This window comes from Nymphalis io, chromosome 3, assembly GCF_905147045.1.
Source record: "Nymphalis io chromosome 3, ilAglIoxx1.1, whole genome shotgun sequence".
NCBI classification, from domain to species: domain Eukaryota; kingdom Metazoa; phylum Arthropoda; class Insecta; order Lepidoptera; family Nymphalidae; genus Nymphalis; species Nymphalis io.
Window position 1 is genome coordinate 10,200,710 of NC_065890.1, and position 24,910 is coordinate 10,225,619.

General features: G+C 33.2%; 4 protein-coding genes across 6 annotated transcripts; 3 read left to right on the forward strand and 1 right to left on the reverse strand.

Moving 5' to 3' along the window:
• Positions 1 to 143: 143 nt before the first annotated feature.
• LOC126781418 (asparagine synthetase domain-containing protein CG17486) lies at positions 144 to 2,898 on the reverse strand. Of its 2 annotated transcripts, none has more exons than XM_050506386.1 (8): positions 2,800 to 2,898; positions 2,463 to 2,714; positions 2,189 to 2,360; positions 1,677 to 1,891; positions 1,004 to 1,407; positions 728 to 899; positions 419 to 660; positions 144 to 338 (listed from the first exon to the last, which is right to left on the reverse strand). In XM_050506386.1, exons 1-8 carry the CDS (start codon positions 2,860 to 2,862, stop codon positions 161 to 163), a joined length of 1,698 nt encoding a protein of 565 aa, XP_050362343.1. In that variant the 5' UTR covers positions 2,863 to 2,898; the 3' UTR covers positions 144 to 160. The 2 variants fall into 2 exon arrangements, with proteins under 2 accessions (XP_050362343.1, XP_050362344.1); XM_050506387.1 differs by having other exon boundaries at positions 1,677 to 1,887; positions 2,185 to 2,360.
• Positions 2,899 to 4,287: 1,389 nt separating this feature from the next.
• On the forward strand, positions 4,288 to 9,703 carry LOC126781271 (regulator of nonsense transcripts 2). The gene is made up of 10 exons (XM_050506164.1): positions 4,288 to 5,106; positions 5,180 to 5,392; positions 5,832 to 6,083; positions 6,376 to 6,518; positions 6,602 to 6,896; positions 7,096 to 7,311; positions 7,391 to 8,437; positions 8,515 to 8,664; positions 8,917 to 9,062; positions 9,406 to 9,703. Exons 1-10 carry the CDS (start codon positions 4,402 to 4,404, stop codon positions 9,578 to 9,580), a joined length of 3,342 nt encoding a protein of 1,113 aa, XP_050362121.1. The 5' UTR covers positions 4,288 to 4,401; the 3' UTR covers positions 9,581 to 9,703.
• A 660-nt stretch (positions 9,704 to 10,363) lies between these two features.
• LOC126781409 (nuclear pore complex protein Nup93-like) lies at positions 10,364 to 16,874 on the forward strand. The gene is made up of 15 exons (XM_050506370.1): positions 10,364 to 10,730; positions 10,870 to 11,050; positions 11,145 to 11,447; positions 11,556 to 11,698; positions 13,037 to 13,270; positions 13,360 to 13,501; positions 13,631 to 13,799; positions 14,522 to 14,627; positions 14,774 to 14,859; positions 15,178 to 15,304; positions 15,580 to 15,745; positions 15,831 to 15,911; positions 16,072 to 16,311; positions 16,387 to 16,581; positions 16,698 to 16,874. The coding sequence occupies exons 1-15, from the start codon at positions 10,561 to 10,563 to the stop codon at positions 16,815 to 16,817; spliced, it is 2,463 nt and encodes an 820-aa protein (XP_050362327.1). The 5' UTR covers positions 10,364 to 10,560; the 3' UTR covers positions 16,818 to 16,874.
• A 3,973-nt stretch (positions 16,875 to 20,847) lies between these two features.
• LOC126781011 (general transcription factor 3C polypeptide 5) lies at positions 20,848 to 23,847 on the forward strand. 2 transcript variants are annotated; one of them, XM_050505757.1, is made up of 8 exons: positions 20,848 to 21,086; positions 21,177 to 21,384; positions 21,468 to 21,582; positions 21,660 to 21,957; positions 22,118 to 22,328; positions 22,805 to 22,983; positions 23,175 to 23,357; positions 23,706 to 23,847. In XM_050505757.1, exons 1-8 carry the CDS (start codon positions 20,973 to 20,975, stop codon positions 23,820 to 23,822), a joined length of 1,425 nt encoding a protein of 474 aa, XP_050361714.1. In that variant the 5' UTR covers positions 20,848 to 20,972; the 3' UTR covers positions 23,823 to 23,847. The 2 variants fall into 2 exon arrangements, with proteins under 2 accessions (XP_050361714.1, XP_050361715.1); XM_050505758.1 differs by having other exon boundaries at positions 20,963 to 21,086; positions 21,161 to 21,384.
• The last annotated feature ends 1,063 nt before the right edge of the window (positions 23,848 to 24,910 follow it).

The window sequence follows — 24,910 nt, forward strand, 5'->3', positions numbered from 1 at the left end:
GCTTGGGTTTGAACCCACGATCATCGGTTAAGATTCACGCGTTCTTACCACTGGGCCATCTCGGCTTATTTCAATTGAATGGCATCGTAGACGAAGCTGTGTGATGATCATAATGCAAAATTTGATTCCAAGAAAATACGAAAATAGAATAATATTTTATTCAGATAAATGTTTTGGACAGATCACTGCCCTTTTCTTTTTTATTAGCTATTCTTGAGCCAAACTGCAGAGCCCGTTTAGGCAGAGTGACTGAATTTTTAAGTCCTAGATGTAGTGAAATAAGTCTCAACATGAGCTTGTCTCCAAGTCCACATTCTAAATTATCACTTGGAAAGCATCTGAAATAATAATAAGCAAATTATAAACTGAACTATGTAGTAGTAGTTTGAATTCAATATAATTTTTTATATGTGCTTACTTAAGCCAAGGTTTTAATTTCAATACATAATTAACAAGGTCTTCATCTAAATATGGCATTCGTGGTTGTCTGCCATGATCACATATTACCCTGTTATCTCTGGCAAGATTTCTAAATGATATTCTTTTCCAGTCTTTTAACAATTCCTGTGATAAACCTAACCAACCACGACGTTTCAAAGATTGCCTATGTCTCATATAACCACCAAATAGTTCATCAGCACCAGATCCAAGTAGCAAGATCTAAAAATAAAAATATTAACACAAGCAAAGTACAACATATTAATATTAAATTATTTTATAAAATTACCCTACACGGTGATACATCCAATTCATCATCACCGAGAGCTGCAAACCACAGAGCTGAACCAAGACTTTCATCTAATATGGTACGCCTTGGATATACAAGATCGCCAATTATTGAAGCTTGATATTTCTCTAATTTCTCCTTTGGCACATTTACTTCCCGAAAGATCCACATTCTGATAAATAAATATTTGTTCTTCATTTACATAGAGATATGATAATTATTTCATCATTGATTTTATGTTTTTAAAAAAAAAATATAACAATTAAAAAATACTACCTTGAACTACAAATTCTCTTTAATTCATCGAATGATTGTCGGCCAGTTATTCTATCTGGTACATCATAAGAATCATTATTTTTTGTCTCAAATGCCACATTTATAAGGTCAATAGGTTGATCTTTTGGCACATATTTATCAGCAATTAATGATAGAATAGTGCAATCCAAGCCACCAGAAAAAAGTATTCCAGTTGTACAATGCAGACATGACATTTCACTTTTTATACAATTTTTACATTTATTTGGTTGTGTATCAATCCTAACTTTCACACTTTTTTCTAGCAATGCAGATATATCTGTTACAGTTTTTAATATAGTATCGTTCAACAAGAGTTTTTCCAAAATGAATAATTTGTTTTTTTCATTATGAGTGATTTCTTCTATTACTTTTATAATATCATCCTGAAATATCATAATTTTTATTATTGAATTAAATTAAAAAATATGTAAATCTTTAGTGTATTATATTTATTGTGTAAATTCAATTGCAAAATATTATGCACATATGGACATGTACATTTTAACTATTCTTGGTATAAGTGTATGTATAAAATTATAATATTCCTTTAATTAATATAGGTACTACTAATTAGTTATGTAGTTAATGTGTGACAAGCACTCAACCAACACTATGCATGTATATGTATACTCATAATGATAACAATATGTACCTCATCATTTAAATCAAATGTATCTTCCAAATCAACAATAAGTTCCTCATCTAGTAAACTTTGTTGTTTTTGAGCTAATTTTAACCAATCATTAACTTGATAAGTACTAAAAACTTGAACACTGGTCTCCCATGAATACAAATTCAACATGTTTTTATGTAAATTGAGCTCATATATATAGGCAGCTGCTATCTCAATGCAAGGATATTTTCTACCTGAAAAGAAAGCTTGTTAAACATATATTAATCCATGAATGTATATATTTTTTGTAAAATTTTAATTGGATTTAAAATTCAATTGCATATAACTTTTGTTGTCTAAAGTGTGAAATTGTTTTTGTAATTTATTCATTCTGGACTAAACTTTCTATAATTATTTATGAAATTTTGTAACGTTCAGTTAAAATTGTTTAACTTATAGATAGTAAAGCAATGTGAACTGAACCGCTCTCAATTAAATATATATTATTTTGAAAGATTAATTTCTTAATAAAACCATCACAACATACATACCCAGCACACTACTAATAATATATGAACCATCAGCTTTATGAAATAGTAATGAGTTACGTCCAATTCTATCTCTTGAAAAATATAATATCTGTGTTTGCTTATTAAAATAGATTAAACTGAATGGACCCTTAAATGACTTAATAGTTGAAATAATTTCCTCAGAAGAAGAACACTGAAATACATATAGTTTGATTAGCTTATGCTTTTAAAAATAAATTGATAACAAATATATTTATTTCATATATATTCAACGAAACAACATAAGTGTACCTACATTACTTAATTTGTCTAGTAAAATTTGAGTGTCACTTAGGCTTGGATCATTTGACCAATTATGATAAAATATGTCACCATTGAATAAAAGTATACCAATATCGTTTTCAATGGGCTGTTTTGTGGGTGCAGAACCTTGCATCCAGAGTACAGTACCAAAAAAGTGAATACTTATATCATTGTTAACTACAACATCAATTGAATGGGTACAGTCTGGCCCTCTATTTTCCAACCGTTTTAAAATTTGTTCATCCTTAAATTAGAATAACATATAATTATTATTAAAAATAAATAAAAAAACTGTCTAGATACACAATTAGTAAAAAAATATAACACACTTTAAGGGTTTGATTACAATTTCGGATCTCACAAAATATTCCACACATGTTGGTTTGAGACATACGAAATCATGAATTCATGTTTTTAACTGCTAACAAGATAGATTCAGATTTCAGATTGTCAATGCGTGCGTATAATATTGCCATAGTAACTGCAATCCCTGTTTTGGGAGATAAATAATTTTCAGGATTTAATTAAATTTTTTAACAAAATGAAGTTATTAAATTTTACTTTTTAATATTTATTATACAGTTTTTAATTAAATATTGATTTGTTTTCCTACTTCATCCAAAAACCTTTGCATTGTTTGTTTTTGTTTCCGTTATCAATAGTTCTTTAGCATCTTTATATGGTACTGGATTAGCATTCTCCTCAGATGTTGAAATCTAAAACACTCAATTAAATTATTAATAATATTATAAATTCATGAAGAATATTAAATAATGTTGTCGTTAGGAAATTATAAATAGGAGAACAAATAAATTGAAATAACATATTTACATATAACGAAGCAATTTAGGTTATTATTGGACTCCGTATTTTTTTGTTTTATTCGATATTTTTTATCAAAAATCGGGATTTTTTTAGCTGACGCGCTTACGTGATAAATAATTATAGGTTATGAATGACAAAAACTGGAAAATCCTATTATCTTCAGGATCTTAATGCAATATAAGGTTCCGTCATACTATGGCATAAATAAACGTCATTGAGAAACTATATTTAGGGACAAAATAGTCGTACAGTGTACAGTGTACAGTACAGTAATAGGCCCTGTGGTAAGAACGCGTGAATCTTAACCGATGATCGTGGGTTCAAACCCGGGCAAGCACCACTGAATTTTCATGTGCTTAATTTGTGATTATAATTCATCTCGTGCTTTACGGTGAAGGAAAACATCGTGAGGAAACCTGCATGTGTCTAATTTCACTAAAGTTCTGCCACATGTGAATTCTACCAACCCGCATTGGAGCAGCGTGGTGGAATAAGCTCCAAACCTTCTCCTCAAAAAGAGGAGAGGAGGCCTTTAGCCCAGCAGTGGGACATTCACAGGCTGTTATGGTTACGGTTACGGTAGTCGTACAGCGTGAAAATACACGACAGCAATTTTCTTTTTGCTATCGCTTTAACATGAAATAATACGACGATGCACCATTGTATAACCTTCGATATGATATAAGGATTGTTTCTCGGCCTTTTCACTGGATTAGAATCGTTTTCTAACATAAAAATAAGCGAAAATTCAGCAAAAAACATAATGAACGCACCAACTGTCAAGTTTATTTCGCTACTTGGGTAGCGAAACAAACACCAAAACTGGTTACGCGATAAGGGACAAAAGATTTAATAATTCTATCTCTGTCTAAATCATTTCTAACGTAATCTTGATTTTAATATTTTATCGGCTTCCCTACTTATTTTATGGTCTATGCCTAATTTTATGCTCTAACTTGACATCAATGATTTGACAAATGACTGACATTTGAAACACAAGTTTCTATTTTGATGTGAATATTAGATTAATTTCCGAATGTTTATTTCCACTTAAATATCGGCTACAGTGCTGCTTAACAGTATATGCCTTCAATGAATCAGTAACGATGACTACACAAGAAAAGCAAGTAGATAACAATGAAGATCCTCCAGCAGACAATACGATTCCGGAGGATACTGAAGAGAGTGATAAACTAGCGCTAAGTGAATACGTATCTAACCTAGAATCTAGAATAAAACAGAAGTCAGAATTGCGAAATCAAAATTTAAATTGTGTAAGACCGCCAGACAACTATTTTTCTAAATTAGATTCTGGGTTAAAGAAAAATACGACCTTTGTTAAAAAGCTAAAGTCATTTAGTGCAACACAAGTAGATATACTTTTGAAAGATTTAGGTGCTCTGAATCTTACTAAGTATATATCTGAAGTGGCTGCAGCAATTGCGGAAGCGAAACTTAAAATGTCAGATATTCCTGCTGCTATTAATCTTTGTTCAGTTGTGCACCAAACATATTCTGAATTTTCTACTTTCTTTTTTGAAAATTGGCAAAAGATTTTAACATTTAAAGCAACAGATAAAATAACAAATTCATCAAAATTACGTGTTGACTTAAGATTCTATGCTGAATTAATTGCTGTTGGTATATTTACTAATAAAATGGGCTTGCCGCTCCTGGGCAATGTTTTAACAGTCTTAATTAACATGGATAAAGAAGACCATAATAATATTCCCATATTATTATCATTTTGTAAACATTGTGGTGAAGATTATGCTGGACTTATTCCTAAGAAGATTAAAGATATAGGAGAGGTTTGAATTATTTTATTTTTACATCAAATAATCTTTAAAAATTTATATATAAACATTATTAATACTTTTTCAGAAATACAATTTAGCAATCCCAAGAAATACTTTTTTACCAGCTGAAAAACAGACAGCTGTTAGGTCTCTTCTCAAGGATTATTTTCTGTCTCTTACGAAGCATCTCTTAGCTGAAAGGTCTCAGTTACAAGCTCTACATGCCGCTAATCAAAGAACTCTACATACAAGAGGTGAACTATCACAAGAAAGAAAAGATCAGTTAGAGCAACATCAGGTTAATATATCATTACTTATATTTATATATATATATAGAATAGGAAGGCGGACGAGCATATGGGCCACCTGATGGTAAGTAGTCACCAAACACCCTTAGACTTTGGCATTGTAAGAAATGTCAACCATCACTTACCATAGCCAATGCGCCACCAACCTTGGGAACTAAGATTTTATATAAGATATTATATATATTTTAAGTGTTTTTCAATTAGTTTATATTAGTACTTACTGAAACACCATTTTTCATTGTATAATTGTTGTTTATAGTTGTTGTTCCTTGTAATCAAATAAATTTTTCGTCAATGTTTACAATTGATAATATTAATATTATATTTAATTATATTTGGTCTACTTTTTTATGTGTTAATAATTAAAATATCAAAACTATAATATAAATAATATTGCTATTACAATATATTTTTTTTCTTAAATTACAGGCAACATATGACAAATTGTTAACTGGTGCACAGAACTTTGCTGAAGTGTTAGGAGAGGAATTAGGAGAGGCAGGAGAGCCCCCTACACTTTCACTAATTGTGATTGAGACGCAGGGAACTGTGACTATTGGAGGCAATGAAGAAATTATTATGCAAGCTGGCACTGATCCTTGGCAGGATGAAGATACTAGAACATTTTATACAAGTCTTCCTGACCTTAAGGTTTTCATGCCTAATTATCAAATGAAAGAGGTATAGTTTTTATCAAAATATTAACTACAAATTCATTTACATATTTGCATGAGATAATTTGCCTTATACATATAATATTATGAAGACATATGTTTTGTTTGTTTGTTTTTTCTAGATTTACTAAAAAACTGTTATTTCAATTGATATAGAACTTTAATAACATTTTTTAATTTTTAGTTTCAGTAATAAGGCAACTTTAGTTTGTCATAAAGTATTCATTTAAACATTTTGAACATAACTTATGTATCTATTGTAAACACATTCCCCCTGATACTTTACACTTATTTTTCAGGCTGTTAAAAGTAAAACTGAAACTGTGACTGAAGAAATGCTTGATGAAGATTTAAAGGAAGATGAACTTAGTGATGGCGAAGAGCCACCAGTTGTAGCCGACGTGGAACAGGAAGAAACACAACCGACCAACGTGTCTAACAAGTTTGTACAATAATAAACATTTACTTAATAATTTAATACATTTATTATACTAAGATGTGTAATTAATTATTTACTATTTTTAGGTATGCACTTGACGCATTTTTGAATGAACTACCGAACTGTATAAATAGAGAATTAATAGACAATGCAGCTGTTGATTTTGTTTTGAATCTTAACACAAAAAATAATAGAAAAAAATTGACTAGAGTTTTGTTTAGTGTACCTAGAACAAGATTAGATCTGCTGCCATTTTATTCACGATTTGCTGCTATATTATATCCAGTTCTGCCAGACGTATGTGTAGACCTTTGCCAAATGTTAAAACAAGATTTTAGGTATCATGTACGAAAGAAAGACCAAATAAATATTGAATCAAAGGTTAGTCGAGAATTTTAATAGTAAAAGATAAAAAAAGAAGGGTATCTTGTTTAAAGTTACTATTTATGTTAACCAATTTACTTCTCTTTATTTAAAATGAAGCATTAGTAACATATTTTAATCTAACCATGATGAATAATAATAACATAATAATAAGTATAAAGTTAATAGAAAATTGAAAGTTTTATTTTATTTTCAGATTAAAGTGGTCAGATTTATTGGCGAACTCGTAAAATTTAGTTTATATTCAAAAATAGAAGCATTGTACTGCCTAAAAGTTTTATTACATGATTTTAAGCACCATCATATTGAAATGGCGTGCAATTTATTAGAAACCTGCGGTAGATACTTGTACTGCAACCCTGATACCCACCAAAGGACCATGATATATTTACAACAAATGATGAGAAAAAAGGTAAATTTACTATTATTGTTGAAATGTTTTAGTAAACTTTTACGTTACATAAAATATTTATCTCATACAATGTCTCTAGATTGTTTCAGCTCTAGACTCACGGTATGTTACCCAAATAGAAAACGCATTTTATTATGTTTGCCCTCCCGAAGCGCCAGCACAACCTAAAGAAGAAGAGCCCCCTATGCATCAATTTATTAGAAAAATTCTTCATGAGGACTTACAAAAGAGTAATGAAGAAAAAATTCTAAGATTGATGCGAAAATTAAATTGGGATGATCCTGAAGTTTCATCTATAGCAATACAGCATTTAGCTGGTGGATGGAGGGTAAGGGCAAGTGCTAGAAGAGCATTAGCTCGTTTAACTGCTGAATTAGCTGCATGGCAAGAAGCTGTAGCACCTGCTGTGGTGGACACGATATTAGAAGAAATTCGTGTGACAATGGAGGATCCTCACCCCAGATATAATCAAAGAAGAATTGCTACAGTAAGATACCTTGGAGAACTGTATAACTACAAATTGTTAGATTCACGAGATGTATTTACAGTTCTGTACTCGTTTATTACCTTCGGTGTAAGTAATGACCATAGCACTGTTTCGTCATTAGACCCTTCAGATAATGTGTTCAGGATAAGACTGGTCTGTGCTCTGCTAGAAACTTGTGGTGCATATTTCAACAGTGGATCGAGCAAGAAAAGATTAGATTACTTTTTAGTTTTTTTCCAAAACTATTATTGGTTCAAATGCTCCGATCCTTATTGGACTGAGGAGAATAAATTTCCTATATATGTCAAATATATTTACCAAGAATGTCTGACTAATTTAAGGCCAAAATTAACCTTATTCGATGATTGGCAACAATGCAAAGATGCTATTGAAGAAATTAGATTGACATTGTATCCAGAATTAGGTGAAGAGGAGCAGTATGATAATGATGATCAAGGAGAAGATAGTGCCGCTGATGGCCTAAATACTATTATAGAGACAGATGACGAAACTGATAATCCGACAATGCATGAAGAAAGTTCTGATGAAGACCCTGTTACAGAAAATACCGGTAACGATGAAAATGACATTCAAACTGATGAAATGGCTATTGAACCACGACGACCAACGCCTAAACCTGTATGTTACATAATTCACATAAATAAAATGATTAGTTAGTTATTTTATATAAATAACAATGTTTTCTTTAAATTTAGGTTGAAGATGTGGAATTCGAATCTGCATTTGAAAAGATGGTAATGGAAAATATTGCTGAAAGACAACGCGAGAGTAGACCACAACAAAGAGATATTGCAGTACCAATGACATGTCGACAAACGACGAAAAAAACATATGAACAATTATTGGTATGCGACTAAGCTATATATTTATGAATATGTATATTTATTAAGTAATTTATCAATATTTTTTATTATTAAGCTCAAAATATTTAATTAGTAATAAAAAGTATGTGATAAACATTGATTTAAATACGAAATTTATTTGTAGATGTTTTATTGTTAACAAATTCATAAAAATCCATGTATATTTTTTTAATGAAATATTTAGATTACTTACTTATTTTGTTTTTAGTATATTTACTTCTTTAATTATTTTAGCAAGGAAAAGAAGGAGTGGAATTTGTTTTAATGGTTAGAAAGGGAACCAAACCACAATATAAATCCTTTAATGCTCCACCTGAACTGGCCAGCAATCTACAACAACAAGCCCTAGCTGACAAACAAGAAATGGAAAGAGTGAAACGGTTAGAATATTAATCACTAGATATTATGAAACAAAGTCCTCCATTGCTTCTATCTGTCTTTTTGTACGCGATAAACTTTATAACTACCGAACATATTCTCATCCAATTTTAAGCAATGGATGAAGATTCAACAAAACTTTCCTCAGTTTTGGTGTATAATTCATGAATGTTTTGTGTAAATTGGGTGAAATATGACGATCATTGTTGAAGTTGTCGGAAAAAATCATACCAACTGGGAGTTTTACTCACGTTCGCTGCGTAAATCGATAGAGTTTATAAACATTTTAAATCTTGAATGCTTAATATTTCATGTAAAAACCTAATAAAAACATATTTTTTTCAGTCTAACTTTAAATATATCGGAAAGACAAGAAGAAGAAGAGTATAGTGCTGAAAGTGGAGGAGGGTCTGGTGGTAGTGGCAATCCTAATAGGGGACAGCATGTTAGACAAAAATACCAACATCCTAAAGGAGCTCCAGACGCTGATCTTATATTTGGACCGAAAAAGTTTAAATAAAAAACTTTTTTAAATATGTATCTCAATTATAATTTTCTAATATAGAATTTATATATTATTTGCCTGGCAACTCCGGCTTTGGTATGATTATCTTTCATGATTACATTTTATATAATTAAAATATGTGACTTGTTTTATTTGTTAAATTTGTGTATTGCTAAAAAATTTTTAATATAATTCGATTATTATCACATTGGCATCAAATTTAAGCAATTATTTTTTTGTAATGGGAATCTTTTTGTGGCAAACGTAAAAATAAAAAAAATATATATGAGGATCATAAATCAAATGTAAAAACAATAATTATAATTTCTATGATAAATGGAAAATAACTCTGTATGTCTATCTGTTACACTTTTACGGCTAAACCACTGATCGATTTTAAAGAAATATGCTAAAGCAACTTTGAACCCCAAGGAAAGACGTTAGCTAATTTTATATACCTAATCCCCCCCCCCCCCCTTCCAGCACGTGGGCGAAAGTTATTTATCGATATTATCAATATAATTATCATTTAGATGCATTCTATAATAAAAAACAATGGTTTGTTTATATGATATTTGTAAATAATTTAGTGTTTTTTTTAACTGTTCGGAAAGCTAATTTTTTTAACAAACTTTATGTAGTTATATTTGTCATGTTCGTGTGACTGAATTTTATTATTAAGGCTGTATGGTGCCATGTGTTTGCACTTCATTTCATATCAAAAGAATTTTACAAATACTGTCAGTTACTTGTCTCGTATCCGCAGCGACTTTTTCATATGCCAGAAAAGAAAAAAAAAAAACATTTACTTGTCAAAATCGAACAACAATTCGGTTATTCGGCGCGTTTCACAAACAAAACGAGTTATAATTTAAAATTGGGAATGAGGGTCTCAATAAATTGAATCAGATACAAAAAAGTTTTCAAATTATTTTATTTAATCAATTATTACATTTTCCAAAACTTGTTGTTGCATAGGTCATAACCTTAGAGCTATGGCTGACGATGACTTTAGTAAACTTCTACAGCAGGCAGAACAATTAACAACGGAAATCGAGGGCAATGAAGAATTGCCAAGAGTGGAACGGTCCCTAGGACAAGTATTAGAAGCGTCACATGAGTTGTATTCCAGAGTAATTCAATCAGGAGCAAACGACATTCAGGCGTGAGTTATCATGCCATTATATAGTATACAATATATTCACTCCACTTTTCAAATTATTTTAAGTTTAAGCTGAATATTTAATATCAAATAAAATTCTACTTTTTAATTTAAGATTGTTACAAATCTTATCTGATTTCAGACACCTCTTGTTTGGTTCCAAAGGCATTGATTTACAACAAATATCACAAAAATTGGAAACATTATCTTCAAAAAGAACTTTTGAACCATTGCAACCTATAGCAGATTCAGATATAGAAAGTTTTCTTAAAAATGAAAGGGAAAATGCTATATTGTCGCTTATTGATGAAGTTAACAAAAATGTAAGTCTTGATTTATTCATATTTATTCTTTCAATCATTATTCAGTCTCTTGATCTAAGCATTCTAAAGCATGATTTTATTGTGAAACCTACAGTCTCTACAAACCACTGAAGATCAAAAATGGGAACATATGTTATCTGAATGGACCAAAGAAAAAATTAAGCTAATGAATGCTATGATAGGACCATCTCAGAACTGGCTTGATTTGAAGCGGACTCCAGACCCTCCCAGTATTGCAGATACACCAAAGAAGTTTGGTCAATCCATGCTGGACAGTGTTGAGGCTGCTTATGCTAGACAAGTACAGCAATATAATAAACTAGTGTTTCAAGGTGCAAAGTCTAGAACTGCTTTACATCAAAAATTCTCACAAGTTGCGGAAGAGTTCAATGATCCTGTAAGTATTGTAATAGGTTATACTAATATGAGATTGATATTGTCTATTATGCTCAAACCTAAGCAAGCTTCACTGAGTTTTCATGTGCATAATTTGTGTTTATTGTAGAAGGTGAAGGAAATGTGGGAGATAATAAAAACAATGGCTAATATACCTGCCCTTGTTAGAGATGAAGATCCCCTTAAAGCTAGAGGAAATTCCACGATTCAACAGTGTCTGATTACTCAAGGGAAGAAGTATTTGGAGAAAAGGTATGATATTGAAAAAAAAAAAGTTTATTTTTTATTTATTTTTTATATTTGCTGGGAAGGCAAATGATTCTACTCCACCTGACAGTAAGTGGTAGTAGAGTCCAAACATGACAATGGCCAGTACAGTCAGGTAGAATGTTCTGCACTAGCCAACCCCGCCTTGCCGGCCCGCAAGATGAATCTTAACACCTCACTTGGAACCCAGATTATAAAAGAAGGGCAAAATGTGAGTTTGTAATGAATTTAATTTTTTGGAAGAACAATAAAGAAAGGAGTTGCCATATTTCTTTGTGTGCGATGGAATAGATGTCGCAGTTAGTCGGGACATAGAGATCCAGACTTGTGAAAGAAAGGGAAAGCAGGAATTAGAGAGAATAATTCCTCAGAGCACTTGCCGTGATACAGTTGATAGAAAGCGCTCAGCCAGTCTCTCTCTCGACATAATTGTAAAGGTCAAGGGTGTTTGTGACCTTTATGTCATCCATAAAGCAACCAATCTAAGGCCTTGAGTAGGTACTTAGCGGAGCAATCCCAAAGGCCGTACCTGTATTTTGTACAACAGTCACAGTTGTTGTGTTGTGAAAAACGCCACACCTTATTCAGAACTCCGAGTTTCCGTGAGGCTGTTTTTATAACAGCCTTGATGTGATGCCTTGGATTGACGTTGCACCGAACGTCAACCCCTAGCATAGCGATTTTGATTTGTATCTCCATCCGTGTTCATAAAATGTGTGAAATGATTATTGGATAGTCAAACAACTATGAAGCATAAAAGATCAACTAAAAATTATTGTTGTTAATCATTAGTAATAAATAAATAATACATTATAATATATATAGCATAATATAATTCGACGAGCTGGTTGGGGTGGTTAGTAGATACTTGCCTTTTCACGCCGAAGGTTGTGGGTTCGATTCCCACCCAGGACAGACATTTGTGTGCACGAACATGTCTGTTTGTCCTGAGTCTGGGTGTAATTTTCTATATAAGTATGTATTTACAAAAGATAAGTAGTATATCAGTTGTCTGGTTTCCATAGCACAAGCTTTGTACAAGCTTAATTTGGGATCAGATGGCCGTGTGCGAAAAATGTCCAAAAAAAAAAAAATACATATTTTGTATTAAATCAAAGTACTGAAAATAGAGGAACTGCAATGAATAAGAACAAATTTATTTATCATTATCATTTTGTTAAAAAAGTCTATAGTGATTGATTGATTGCCTAGTCACATAATTGTCAAAATATGTAATAATTTAAACTTATGGATAAATTATTCATCTAGATGATATTAAGTTTTGATAGATTTATTTTTATTAAAAAATATGTAAAATTTTAGATATAAGCAGTATATGAGCGACGTAGTACGCGCTAACCCTGCAGCGGCCATGCGGGGTGGCGAACCTGGAACATTTCCACTGGTACGAGGATTTGTTGGTCTTCGCTTACAAGGACAGAATACACAAGGCCTAACAGACGGTGTGATTGAGGACCGTCCATTGTGGCCAATGGTCTATTATTGCTTAAGAAGTGGTGATGCTACTGCGGCCTTGCACTGTTTGAGAAAAGCTGGGTACAGAATTATAGCCATTTGTTATTTTTAATAATTGTTATTCTTATATACTTATTTAAATAGATTTCTCAATTAATAATATTTTCTAGTCGAGATCATGAAGAATTTATTGCTGCATTGGAAGAACACGTCAGAGATCCTGAGAAGGCACTGAGTGATAAATTACAAACTGCAATAAATTTCCAATATAGAATTCAAGTTCGTAATTCTACTGACCCATACAAAAGAGCTGTAAGTATTTTAAGAACAAATAAGTTCTGATATTCTTAATAGTTCATTATTTTTATTATGAATTTTAACTAGTACTCAAGTTTTAAGGTATATTTAATTTATTTTTTAAATAATAACAATAATTTTCAGGTTTATTGTGTAATTGGATGTTGTGACGTAAGTGACGAACATTCGGAAGTGGCACGGACCGCTGACGACTATCTTTGGCTTAAATTGTCTGTAATAAAATCACGTTCGAACAACGAATCTGAATCATTTTCATATTCAGACTTACAAAAAATGATATTAGAAGATTACGGTATGTATTTGAATTACAAGTAGTACATTGAAATAAATAAATAAATAATAAATAGCAAAAAATGGTGAAATTTAATAAAATGTTTATTATCATAAAGTACAGTAGTATATAACTTTGATAAAATCCTGTTAATCCCCCGCTGATGAGCAGAAGGAAAAACCACTTTCTCTTTGGAGAGCTAATACGCAATGTATAAGAATCCTGTGCAAGTTACTGGTGGTAGAGCTTTGCGCAAGCTCGTCTGGGTAGGTACCACCCACTCATCAGATATTCTACCGCAAGTACTTGGTAGCAGTACTTGGTATTGTTTTGTTCCGGTTTGAAGGGTGAGTGAGCCAGTGTAATTACAGGCACAAGGGACATAACATCTTAGTTCCCAAGGTTGGTGGCGCATTGGTGATCTAAGCGATGGTTAACATTTCTTACAATGCCAATGTCTATGAACGTTGGTGACCACTTACCATCATGTGGCCCATATGCTCGACCGTCTTCTTATACTATAAAAAAAAAAGTTGTTGGATACACAAGAGGCAGAATATCATCTGAAACATACAGGTTTTTTTAAGATGTTTTCTGAAACCATTGAGCATTAGATGAGCTATAAACATAAATTAAGACCATTAAAACTTAATACTGCTTATTTGAAACTGATGGATGTGAAATGTACTTAATATATTAGGAATTCGATTGAATTACAAGTTATTGATACCAAAATGTTTCAGGTGAAACACATTATCACGCGTATGAGAAACCTCTCGTGTACTTCCAAGTTCTGACTCTGACTGGCCAGTTTGAACCTGCAATAGAATTTCTGTCGAGGATACCAAGGTACAAAAGTATTTCTTGAGTTGTTTGTGGTTGGCGGCTAATTAAAAATAGTGTAATAGATTGAGAAATTATTTATGCGTGTAATGGGATAAAATAAGAGCGTGTCTGAAAATGTTTTTTTTTTTCAAAATATGATTACATTTCAGATATCAAGTCCATGGTGTCCATATGGCATTAGCACTTCACGACGTGTACATGCTGGGCACGCCACGTAATGTCCAAGCACCTTTGTGTAAGTTTTTGTAATAAACATTAATCATTTATCTATTTAAACAACATGTAAAGAAGAAATATGTTAGTACTCAACTGCTATCCTTACTAATGTTAAATGTTATAAATGCGTAAAATGTTTTTTTTTTGTTTGTTACACTTTCACGTTTTAAGAGCGTAAGTTTTTTTGCATAAACGTTGTCAAGGGTACTGTTGTAAGTAATGTTGTTTTCAGTTGAAACACCTAATTAATAATACAACTTTTTATTTGTTTTTTATGCAGTTATGTTTAAAATTTATAAATTTTGCTGTTAATAATATTGTCTCGTTGCCATTTCAGTATCAGTGGACACGGATGATCCAATTCCCCTCCGGCGGTTGAACTTGGCAAGACTTATACTCCTGTATGTGAGGAAATTCGAACTGTCCGACCCATCGGATGCATTGCATTATTACTTCTTTTTAAGGTAAATTAATTGATAATATTGATATGATATTAGACTATACCGTCTTGTGAAATGTTGTATAAATAAACTTCACCATTCGTTTTATTATTTTCTGACGTGGTTTAAAAATCGATCTAATAATAAAGCAGGCTGAGTCGTTTTTATTTGTAATGGTTGTTTAATATTTTTATTAATAAACGTTATTATTATTTGATTTACTAACTTTTGTTTTCCTTTCGTATGTGAATTAGTAGCCAAAACTAATAATGCTTCATCAATGTTTTCAAACTTCTCAGAAATCTAAAAGATCCCAGTGGCAAGAACTTATTCATGTGTTGCTGCACTGATCTGGCGCTGGAGAGTCGCGACTACGATCTATTATTCGGTGTGATGGACAACATGACTGGTATGCGAAGCTCGGGTTTACTGGACCAGTTCAACAATCCTCATATAGACAGTAAGGTGAGAAATTAGAAAAAAATAAGAATATTTTGTTAGATATATCGATATGTGACAAAATTAGACGATAATTGCGTTTTTTCTGCAGGTCATCGCATTGAACTTAGCCGAGCAGCTCGTTAACAAAGGTCTTTTTGAAGATGCTATCATGGTCTATGACATCGCCGGGGTAAGAAAGGATATTATGTCTTTAAGACTATCGTTTCAGCCGACATTATATATTTTTTTAACATTTCAACGTGTTTGTACATTGGTTTATATGCATAAGTTTAATGTTAAAAGTTTTTCACCTAACTGCGCCTTTAACGTTTCTCATGAATGTATCATAGAATTTGGAAAAAGTTCTGGAACTGTTCTGCGTGCTGCTGGCGCAAGTGGTGAACAGCGGCGGCGACGCGGGCGGGCTGCGCGCGCGGCTGGCGGCGCTGGCCGAGCGCGTGTCGCGCCGCCTGCGCGCGCCCGACGTGACGCCGCCGCCCGCCGCGCTGCTCGAGGCCTACACCAAACTCTGCAAACTCATGACCTTCTTCGATCAGTTCCACAGCGAGAACTACGAGGGGGCGCTCGAGGTTAGATTCATTAATGGATTTGTTATTGCTATTCTATGACAACATCGAATAATGGTCTCGTTGATTGCCGCGCAGACGGTGCGGTCGTGCGAGCTGGTCCCGCTGAGCGCGAGCGAGGTGGAGGCACGCGTGTGCGGCGCACGCAGTGCGCGCGGGGAGCTGCTACGCGCGTTGCCCGCGCTGCTACGGGCGCTGTGTCACATTCTCATCGCGCAACGGCAAAAGTTGCGCGCCGCGCAGTCTACGCTCCCCGCACATACGGCTAATAAGGTACTCCACCATAACAGACTTGATACAGATAACGATAGTTTTAGGTCTATTTTTTTACCTTTCTGTTTTAGCAACAGGCTGTTTTAAGTGATTTTAAAATATTATATTTCTTTCAGCAACTTGAGTGGTTAAGAGAACAAGCAGAAGTTCTCAACACATTTGCTGGCAACATAGCCTACAGAATGCCTGGAGACACTTACAGCCAACTAGCACAGATGCAGATTCTCATGCATTGATGTTCCTCTAACTATAATTGTAACATAACTTTAGAAAATATAAAACATTTTCAATGATTTGTTTATTTATTCATTTTATAACACTACATTGCCAAGTCTTGTGAGAGATGTAAGTTGTAACTAGTGCATATTTAAACTAGTACAAAACAAGTAGCGTTTGTCACATATGCTTAGTGTACATAAAATGTAAATTATTGCACAACTGTCTATAATTATTCTGTAATCTTAAAAGAAATGTGTTTATGTTGTCTACATTTAGTTCTACAATACAGTGACATGAACAATGAGTGAATCAAGCTATTAATGAAGCAATAGTATGTTTTCAGTAGTCCTGATTGTTGATTGTTAAATAATACTTCCAAGTACTTGTAGTTATTGAATTAAGTTGTTTTTATTATAGTCTTCAACTTGTGCTTGTTAGTGCTTATCTACTTTTTTACATGTTATATCATTGTTATGCTATATTCATTGGATTAAAAAACCATAGAGTACAATAATATTATTGTACTCAATCATCTATACTCTATTCCAATCGGAGAAGGAGTAAAAATAAACAAATTTTAGATTTACATATTGCATGCGATTTGCTTATTGTTCTGCTGTATTATGCACTACAAACAGTTCTTGATTAATTTAACTTTATTTATAATATAACACTATTCCACAGTTAAGTTACTTAACTAGTTAGTTATAACCACATTGATTTAACTTTCGAAGTTCCGATTAAAACTTCGCGGATAGAAAATATCGAATATATAATAACGACATTTTTTTCGAGATCCATAGTGAACATCATAGATTTTTCAAGATCTCGACCAATGATATCGCGTCAATTCGATGTCAAAGTAGTTTTTTTGGGTTTACTCCTCTTGTGGTTGGAATAGGCTATAGCTATGTACCTATTTATTTCGAAAAGCCAATATGTAAATTGAAATATATCTGGTTATTTATACTAAAATGGTTTTTTCTCGGGATCGTAGTTTATAATTTTGCAAAAGAAATAATACGTAACCCAGGATGTGTTAGCTGTTAGGTGCTTTAAGAAAAATACATTTGCTTCTGACTATAATCTAAAATTGCCAATAAATTAATAGTTAAATATTATATTCCCTTGCTACCCCACATGCGCAGAAAATTATTACTAGATGTAATGTAATAGAAAAGTCAGAAATTATGTGTCAATGTCAATTAGACAGTAGATGAGTAGACTGAAGTTATGGTAAAATTGTTAGGTACCTACTACTTTCAAGTTTGAACGTTACAAAAAAATACATAAAAAAAATAAAGAAACAACAATAACTAAGTTGCAAAGATAATCAAGAATTCAATTTTCTATTTAATTTTCACCGCAAATAAAACCAGTTCCTAATGGAATATTTATTTAAATCTAATACTCAAGGTGTTGATTCGTTTAGTTCAGACCTTGCTTCAAGTAACATGGTAAGGTAATTGATACAAATATTGAATATTATTCTTAACTTCAACAATTCACTCGTATAAAAACATCAGAAGCTTTTATAGACAAAATGTAATGATAGCGTTCTAAACAAGCTTATTAATTTTTTTCTGTTTTAAGATTTCTAATATTTTAATATTAGACCTTTACCATAAATTATTCTGTATTTATATTATCATACCATAAGTATATATTGAATTATACAAACAGTTATTATATTGAAATTTATAGTCTTGGAATTAAATGCAAGAATGAGATGGGATAATATTCTTAATTGGGTTGAATATGATTATGCATTGATAATACATTTAATTGTTGTCTTTATTTCAGAAATGGACAAAAGATAATCAAAATTTTACTTTTGATGAAAGATCTGAAATAGATAATATAGTTTTAGGAGATAGTTTGGACAATGTTACTGAAACTGGTATGGATTCCAATAAGGTTTCATCTGTTCCTATTATAGAAAAATCTTTTTGGAGAAACAAAAGGCCAGTCAGTGAGTAAATTAGAAATATGTTTGCTACAATTGTGTCTTCAATAAATTATTTACTGGGAATGTTTTCCGCACTTGCATCTAATTTCACGTAACAATGACACTATGATATGGTCGATTTGTGTATATATTTATATGGATATTTTAAATAAAGGGTTCATAAGCCTTATTACGTGAAGTTACAAAGATATTACGTTTTACGCTGATCGACGTAGTCCGTATTTGGTTCTAAATAAAAAATACGCTGATTGGCATGTTTCGCATTGAATTGATTGAAAAATATATATGTTATGTAAATTGTAAGTTCACGATTTTTATGTGTTTTCATGTACTTCGTAAATCAGTGAATGAGATATATCCTTTATTGATAATTTTAAAAAGGGAATCCAATTGTTTGCTTCATACGGAAGTTCATCAAAATAGTTGTTTACCTGTGAAAGCCTAACAAGCTGACAGTAATTTTTACATTAAGAATATGAAGTATACATGTAATAAAAATATATTACTTAAATAGGATTTTTTTTATGCGAAAAATTTACAAAACAAGGCTTTTTGCTATAGTATAGGTAGGCGGACGAGCATATGGGCCACCTGATGGTAAGTGGTCACTAACACCCATAGACATTGGCATTGTAAGAAATGTTAACCATTGCTTTTTTTTATAAGCGCGGGGATGGCAAATGACTCTACTCCACCTGATGGTAAGTGGTAGTAGAGTCCAAACGCGACGACGGCCAGTACAGTAGGGAAGAATGTTCTGTACTAGCCTCTTCACGCCTCGTTTGAAGGAATCCGGGTTGTAAGAGGAGGGGAACATGTGAGCTGGTAAGGAATTCCATTTTTGTTAGTGCGACAAAGAAAGGAGTTGCCAAATTTCTTTGTGCGCGATGGAATTGATGTCACAGTTAGGCGGTGACATCGAGAACCAGCTCGCGTGGACTTAAGAAGGAAGGGGGAAGCAGGAATTAGAGAGAATAATTCCTCAGAGCACTCGCCGTGATACAGTCGATAGAAAGGGCTCAGTGCTGCTATCTCGCGACGCAATTGTAAAGGTTCAAGGGTGTTTGTGACCTTTACGTCGCCAATAATGCGTACTGCACCTCGCTGCAAACGGTCCAAGGCCTCCAGTAGGTACTTAGCGGAGTCATCCCAAAGGTGCGAGCAATATTCAACGCAAGACCGTACCTGTGTTTTGTATAACAGGCACAGTTGTTGTGGCGTGAAAAAACGCCGCACCTTGTTCAGAACTCCGAGTTTCCGTGAAGCTGGACTAAGGTCGCAGCGAACGTCTGCCCCCAGCATGGCGATTTTGCTTTGTATCATCAGCGGTGTGCCACAGAGGGAGGGATGAGGGTAAAAAGGTAACTTTTTCGCTGTGAGAGCGCATACCTGTGTTTTCTTGGCATTAAACTCAACAAGATTATCAGAACCCCACTTGGCGATGAGCTCTAATGTCCTATCGTGTTCAATGACAAGATTCTCCCGCCTCTCCTCAGTTTCCGCTCGCCCAGCCACTGCTCTTTCGTGGTATCCACCGTGCACTGTACTATCGTCTGCATAGCAATGTATGTTCCCAAGAGAGAGCATATCATTGATATGCAAAAGAAAGAGTGTGGGAGATAGCACAGATCCCTGGGGGACCCCAGCATTCACTACATAGAATTGACTTCGCTAATGCGCCACCAACCTTGGGAACTAAGATGTTATGTCCCTTGTGCCTGTAATTACACTGGCTCACTCACCCTTCAAACCGGAACACAACAATACCGAGTATTGCTGTTTTGCGGTAGAATATCTGATGAATGGGTGGTATCTACCCAGACGAGCTTGCACAATGCCCTACTACCAGTAAAATGACTATTTGTGCTAAGATATTTCTTGGTCAACGTAATGTTGCTATGTTGTTTTAAGAGATTTTTTTTAATCAAATAGATATAAAAATGTACAACGAAACAATAAAATCATATTATTCTATTACTTCGTTAAAAACAAAATATTGTGTCAGGTTTCGACAGTCATGTGTCAATCTTAAGTGTGAAATGTCAATTGCGAAACATTGACATGTTGATTCTTTAATTTATTTTAGGTTATGATAATGTTATTAAAATAATAAAGTTCATAACGCCAGAAAAACAAGAAAAAAAAATCTATAATTTTAGATTGCAAGTGATTTTAATATTGAAGTTAAATCAAAGAATATATAATGGAAAATATTGAAAATCTACATCGAGACTTATTTTGTGTTTTATTTCCTGCAATTGTTAAAAATGACGAGAAAGCCATTCAGTGCTTAGGAGGCACAAAAGCTATTTCACAGGTCTCTTGGATTTTTACTAAAACAAGAATATTGTTAAGACTTATAATTCAATAAGGAACAAATAATCTCTGAAGTATCTTTTATTTTAAGGTGTATTCACAGGCGAATAAAAAACGATTAGGTATGTGTTTCCATCCAGATAATCCTTACATGAAAAAAATATATTCTGATGCAAAACCAGCTACTGGAGTACTTTTAAAAGTAAAGGTGAAGAAAATAAGGACAGGCGATGAAGTTAAAAGAGAGGTTTTGTCAACAGCAATTGTTGGATCGGTTAAAAAATTAAATAAATTCGAATGTATGTGCTACTTACCTTAGATTTTTCAAGTCAATTAAATTGTATTTTCTTTTAAACTTATGACTGTTTTACAACTTTTTCAGCTATGTGTGACTTCCAGTATTTGCCTATAAATACAACATCCTCAGGAACAAACAAACCGGAATGTATATTGGAACAAATTCTTCCTTCGGGTGTTGATAACTTTGAAACATTATTGTCAGTACTTTGGTAACATAGCTATTATTATAATTTTAACAATTAACATAGTAATATATGTGTAATGTATATTTTAGACAACCGGCTCCATCATTTATCACTCCATTTAATTTTACAAGATCTGATAAACCAATAAGTTACTGTTATACAGATAAAAGGTATAGCACAAAAGATCTTGTTAAAGAAGAAAGTGAAAATACTACAAAAGATGAGGTTCATAAGTCTAGAGTTGATAGAGGATTGCCAATAGCACGATACACATTTAATTTAACAGACAACTTGCCCTCTGAACCTAATGAGTATTATTTAAAACAGAAAACAACTAGGCTAACCATATATCCACAATTGGAAAATGAGTTTAAAATTGTTCAAAAGGTATTTCAAAAAAGGTGTATTTGCTTTATTAAAAAATAAAATACTACAAAAGCTATTTATATGATATAAGTATTTTTACTACATTTATTAGTTTAGTTCCAATTATTACTTAATTTAAATTTAGCATTGTACAATAATTAATTTAATTTTTAATTTTCAGCACTTTGAGGAAAGACCAATATGGTCATTAAACCTTGTTAAATATCACACAAAAATAAAAATGTCCTCTTTGAAAATAATTCTGCCTTGCCTAGCTCTGTATATGCGAGAGGGACCATGGAGGATGATGTGGGTCAGATTTGGCTATGATCCTAGAAAGGATGCAGGGGCGAGGGTGTATCAGACTTTAGATTTTAGGATGAGACATGCAGGTAATTGTTATCCAGGTTGTACTAATTTTTATCTAAAGATGCCCAGCATAAAAAGAAGTGTAAACACATTGCTAAATTCAGAGAATAAAATTAGGTATTTTGTTTTTTCTGTGAATTATTTTCCGTTCCCTTTCTGCAACTAAGCATTACAGTACAGTAACAGCCTGTGAATGTCCCACTGCTGAGCTAAAGGCCTCCTCTTCTCATTTTTTTTTGATGAGAAGGTTTGGAGCTTATTCTACCACGCTGCTCCAATGCGGATTGGTAGAATACACATGTGGCAGAATTTCAATGAAATTAGACACATGCAGGTTTCCTCACGATGTTTTCCTTCACTGTTAAGCACGAGACGAATTTTAAACACAAATTACCTTCTTACCACTGGGCCATCTCGGCTGTGTCAATTGTCAGTCACTTGTACTTTATACTTGTATGTCATACTATGTTAAAACATATAGTGTATAATTTTATTTTAGCTGGAGTACACGCTATGGTGATGACTCGTGATCAAGTCGTACATTGTAAAAAAACGGACCGTATTCGTAATTTTAAGAAAAGTGCAACAGATGAACTCTCTGTGGAGGACATTGTATATGAAGGAGCCGTCTACTTCCGACCGGGAATGGTTCCATCTCAACGTCAGATTTATTATCAGGTAAATACAAATAAAACAATTACATTTTATGATTCCACACTGAAGGATTACAGACAGATAGACCGACAATATTCATGTTTATTATATATTAATATGTGTATTTATTTCGATAGTATCGCACAATAAATACACCTCTGATTATATTAGGACAGGTTGTATAAGAGTATATTTGTGTTTATGCATTTTTGCAGTACTGCGACGTGCAATTGCCCGAGGTGCAGGAGCTGATGGCGCGAGAGCCGCCGGCCGGCTACCTATGCCACGAGCGCCGCGGCTGGCTGCCGCCAGACACCGACCAGCTCTGTCGAGACCACATCTTCCGTTATGTTAAGCAGACCTTGCTCGCAACGCACAAGGCCGACCTCAAGTTTGATGTAAGGTTTTAATCGAAGTTACACTATTGTGAGCTCTGATAACGGAAATAACTAAATAAAAAGAAATGTTGTAGACATTCCTCCCGCGAAGAAGACAGGCTGAAATTTCACTTGGTACCTGGACTGGCTCTAATAAGCCTGCCACGGCTTATTAGAGTCGGTCTAGCTCCAAACACAAGGGACATAACATCTTAGTTCCTAAGGTTTCGCAATGTAAGGAATGGTTAATATTTCTTACAGCGCTAATGTTTATAGGCTTGGCAACCTAAATAGTTTAATTTTACAATGAAAGAAATTTATATTATACCTTAACTTTTCACTTTATATCGTAATTATTTTCCATTATAGGATGCTAGCAGTGCAGACGATTCGGGGTCAGACGGAGACGGCGTCAGTACGTCTGTCGCTGAATTGGATGATTCGTCAATAAGTAGAATTGATGAAATGGATGATACAAACAATTAATATATTTTTATAATTGTATATTAAACTACTTTGTTTTATTTTTAACCATTTTTCATTCCCATTGGATCCGATTACAAGTGGAGTGGACAGAAGTAGCTTATTATAAAATTATTTTCTTACATTGATTTCAATTACATTCGGCCCAATGTGATGATATTTAAAACCGTTTGCATTATTAAAATCTATTAAAAAAATGTACATTATAGAAAGCAGCAAAAAAAAAAAAACAAAAAAAAATATATATTTTAACTTACATTACATTTATGGTTTATTTTTTAGATTTGTTAAATGAAGATACCACAATATACATTAAGAACAAGTTATTATTGTTAAACTTACCTAAGCAGGGAAAAATAATATGTAAGAGTTATGAAGTCCCACATACTGGTTATACAAATTTTAGTGGCTGTGAATGCGAGAGGTCCTTACGTGTCCGTATTTCAGACGGCCCTGTGGAGGACGGTAGCCGGGATGGCCTCGCGCTGCCTTACGCACTAGCGAGGTCTGTGGGGGAGCGAGATAACCTTCGCTCACTAAGGAGAGCTCCGCCGAGTCACGAGCGGAGCATAACACAGAAGGGTCCGCGGATGCGTTATATCAACACGAACCCGCAGCCTCTCCGATCCGCGCCGAGGGCGGCCATCGCAGTGGTTTTAGTGGGTAAAAATCACACATAACTCGGTCCCCACATAAAGGAGCCGGGTATCTTTTGAAGGAATCCATTGCGTGAAAAAGGTATATAACGTAATTCTTGCCGTCGATATTAATATGTCATAAGAATACATTTTCTTATTTTTAATTTATAAATTCTCAGAAACTATTTATATGTTCATGAGCGTGTCATAAATTTTAGAAAGAATTGATGTACCAAGTAATAAGTTCACATTGCCGAAAATGTGAAATATAACAGAGACAAACTCCTTTTAACCTTTTCTCTAGACTTCTAAAAAAAATATTGATATATTTTTTTTGCGGATTGCTTGTTGTTACATGTAGGAGATTTTCACATGACACAAATGCAGGTTTTTGCACGATGATTTCCTTCACGTGCCTGGCACGAGATGAATTCTAAACATCAATTAAGCATA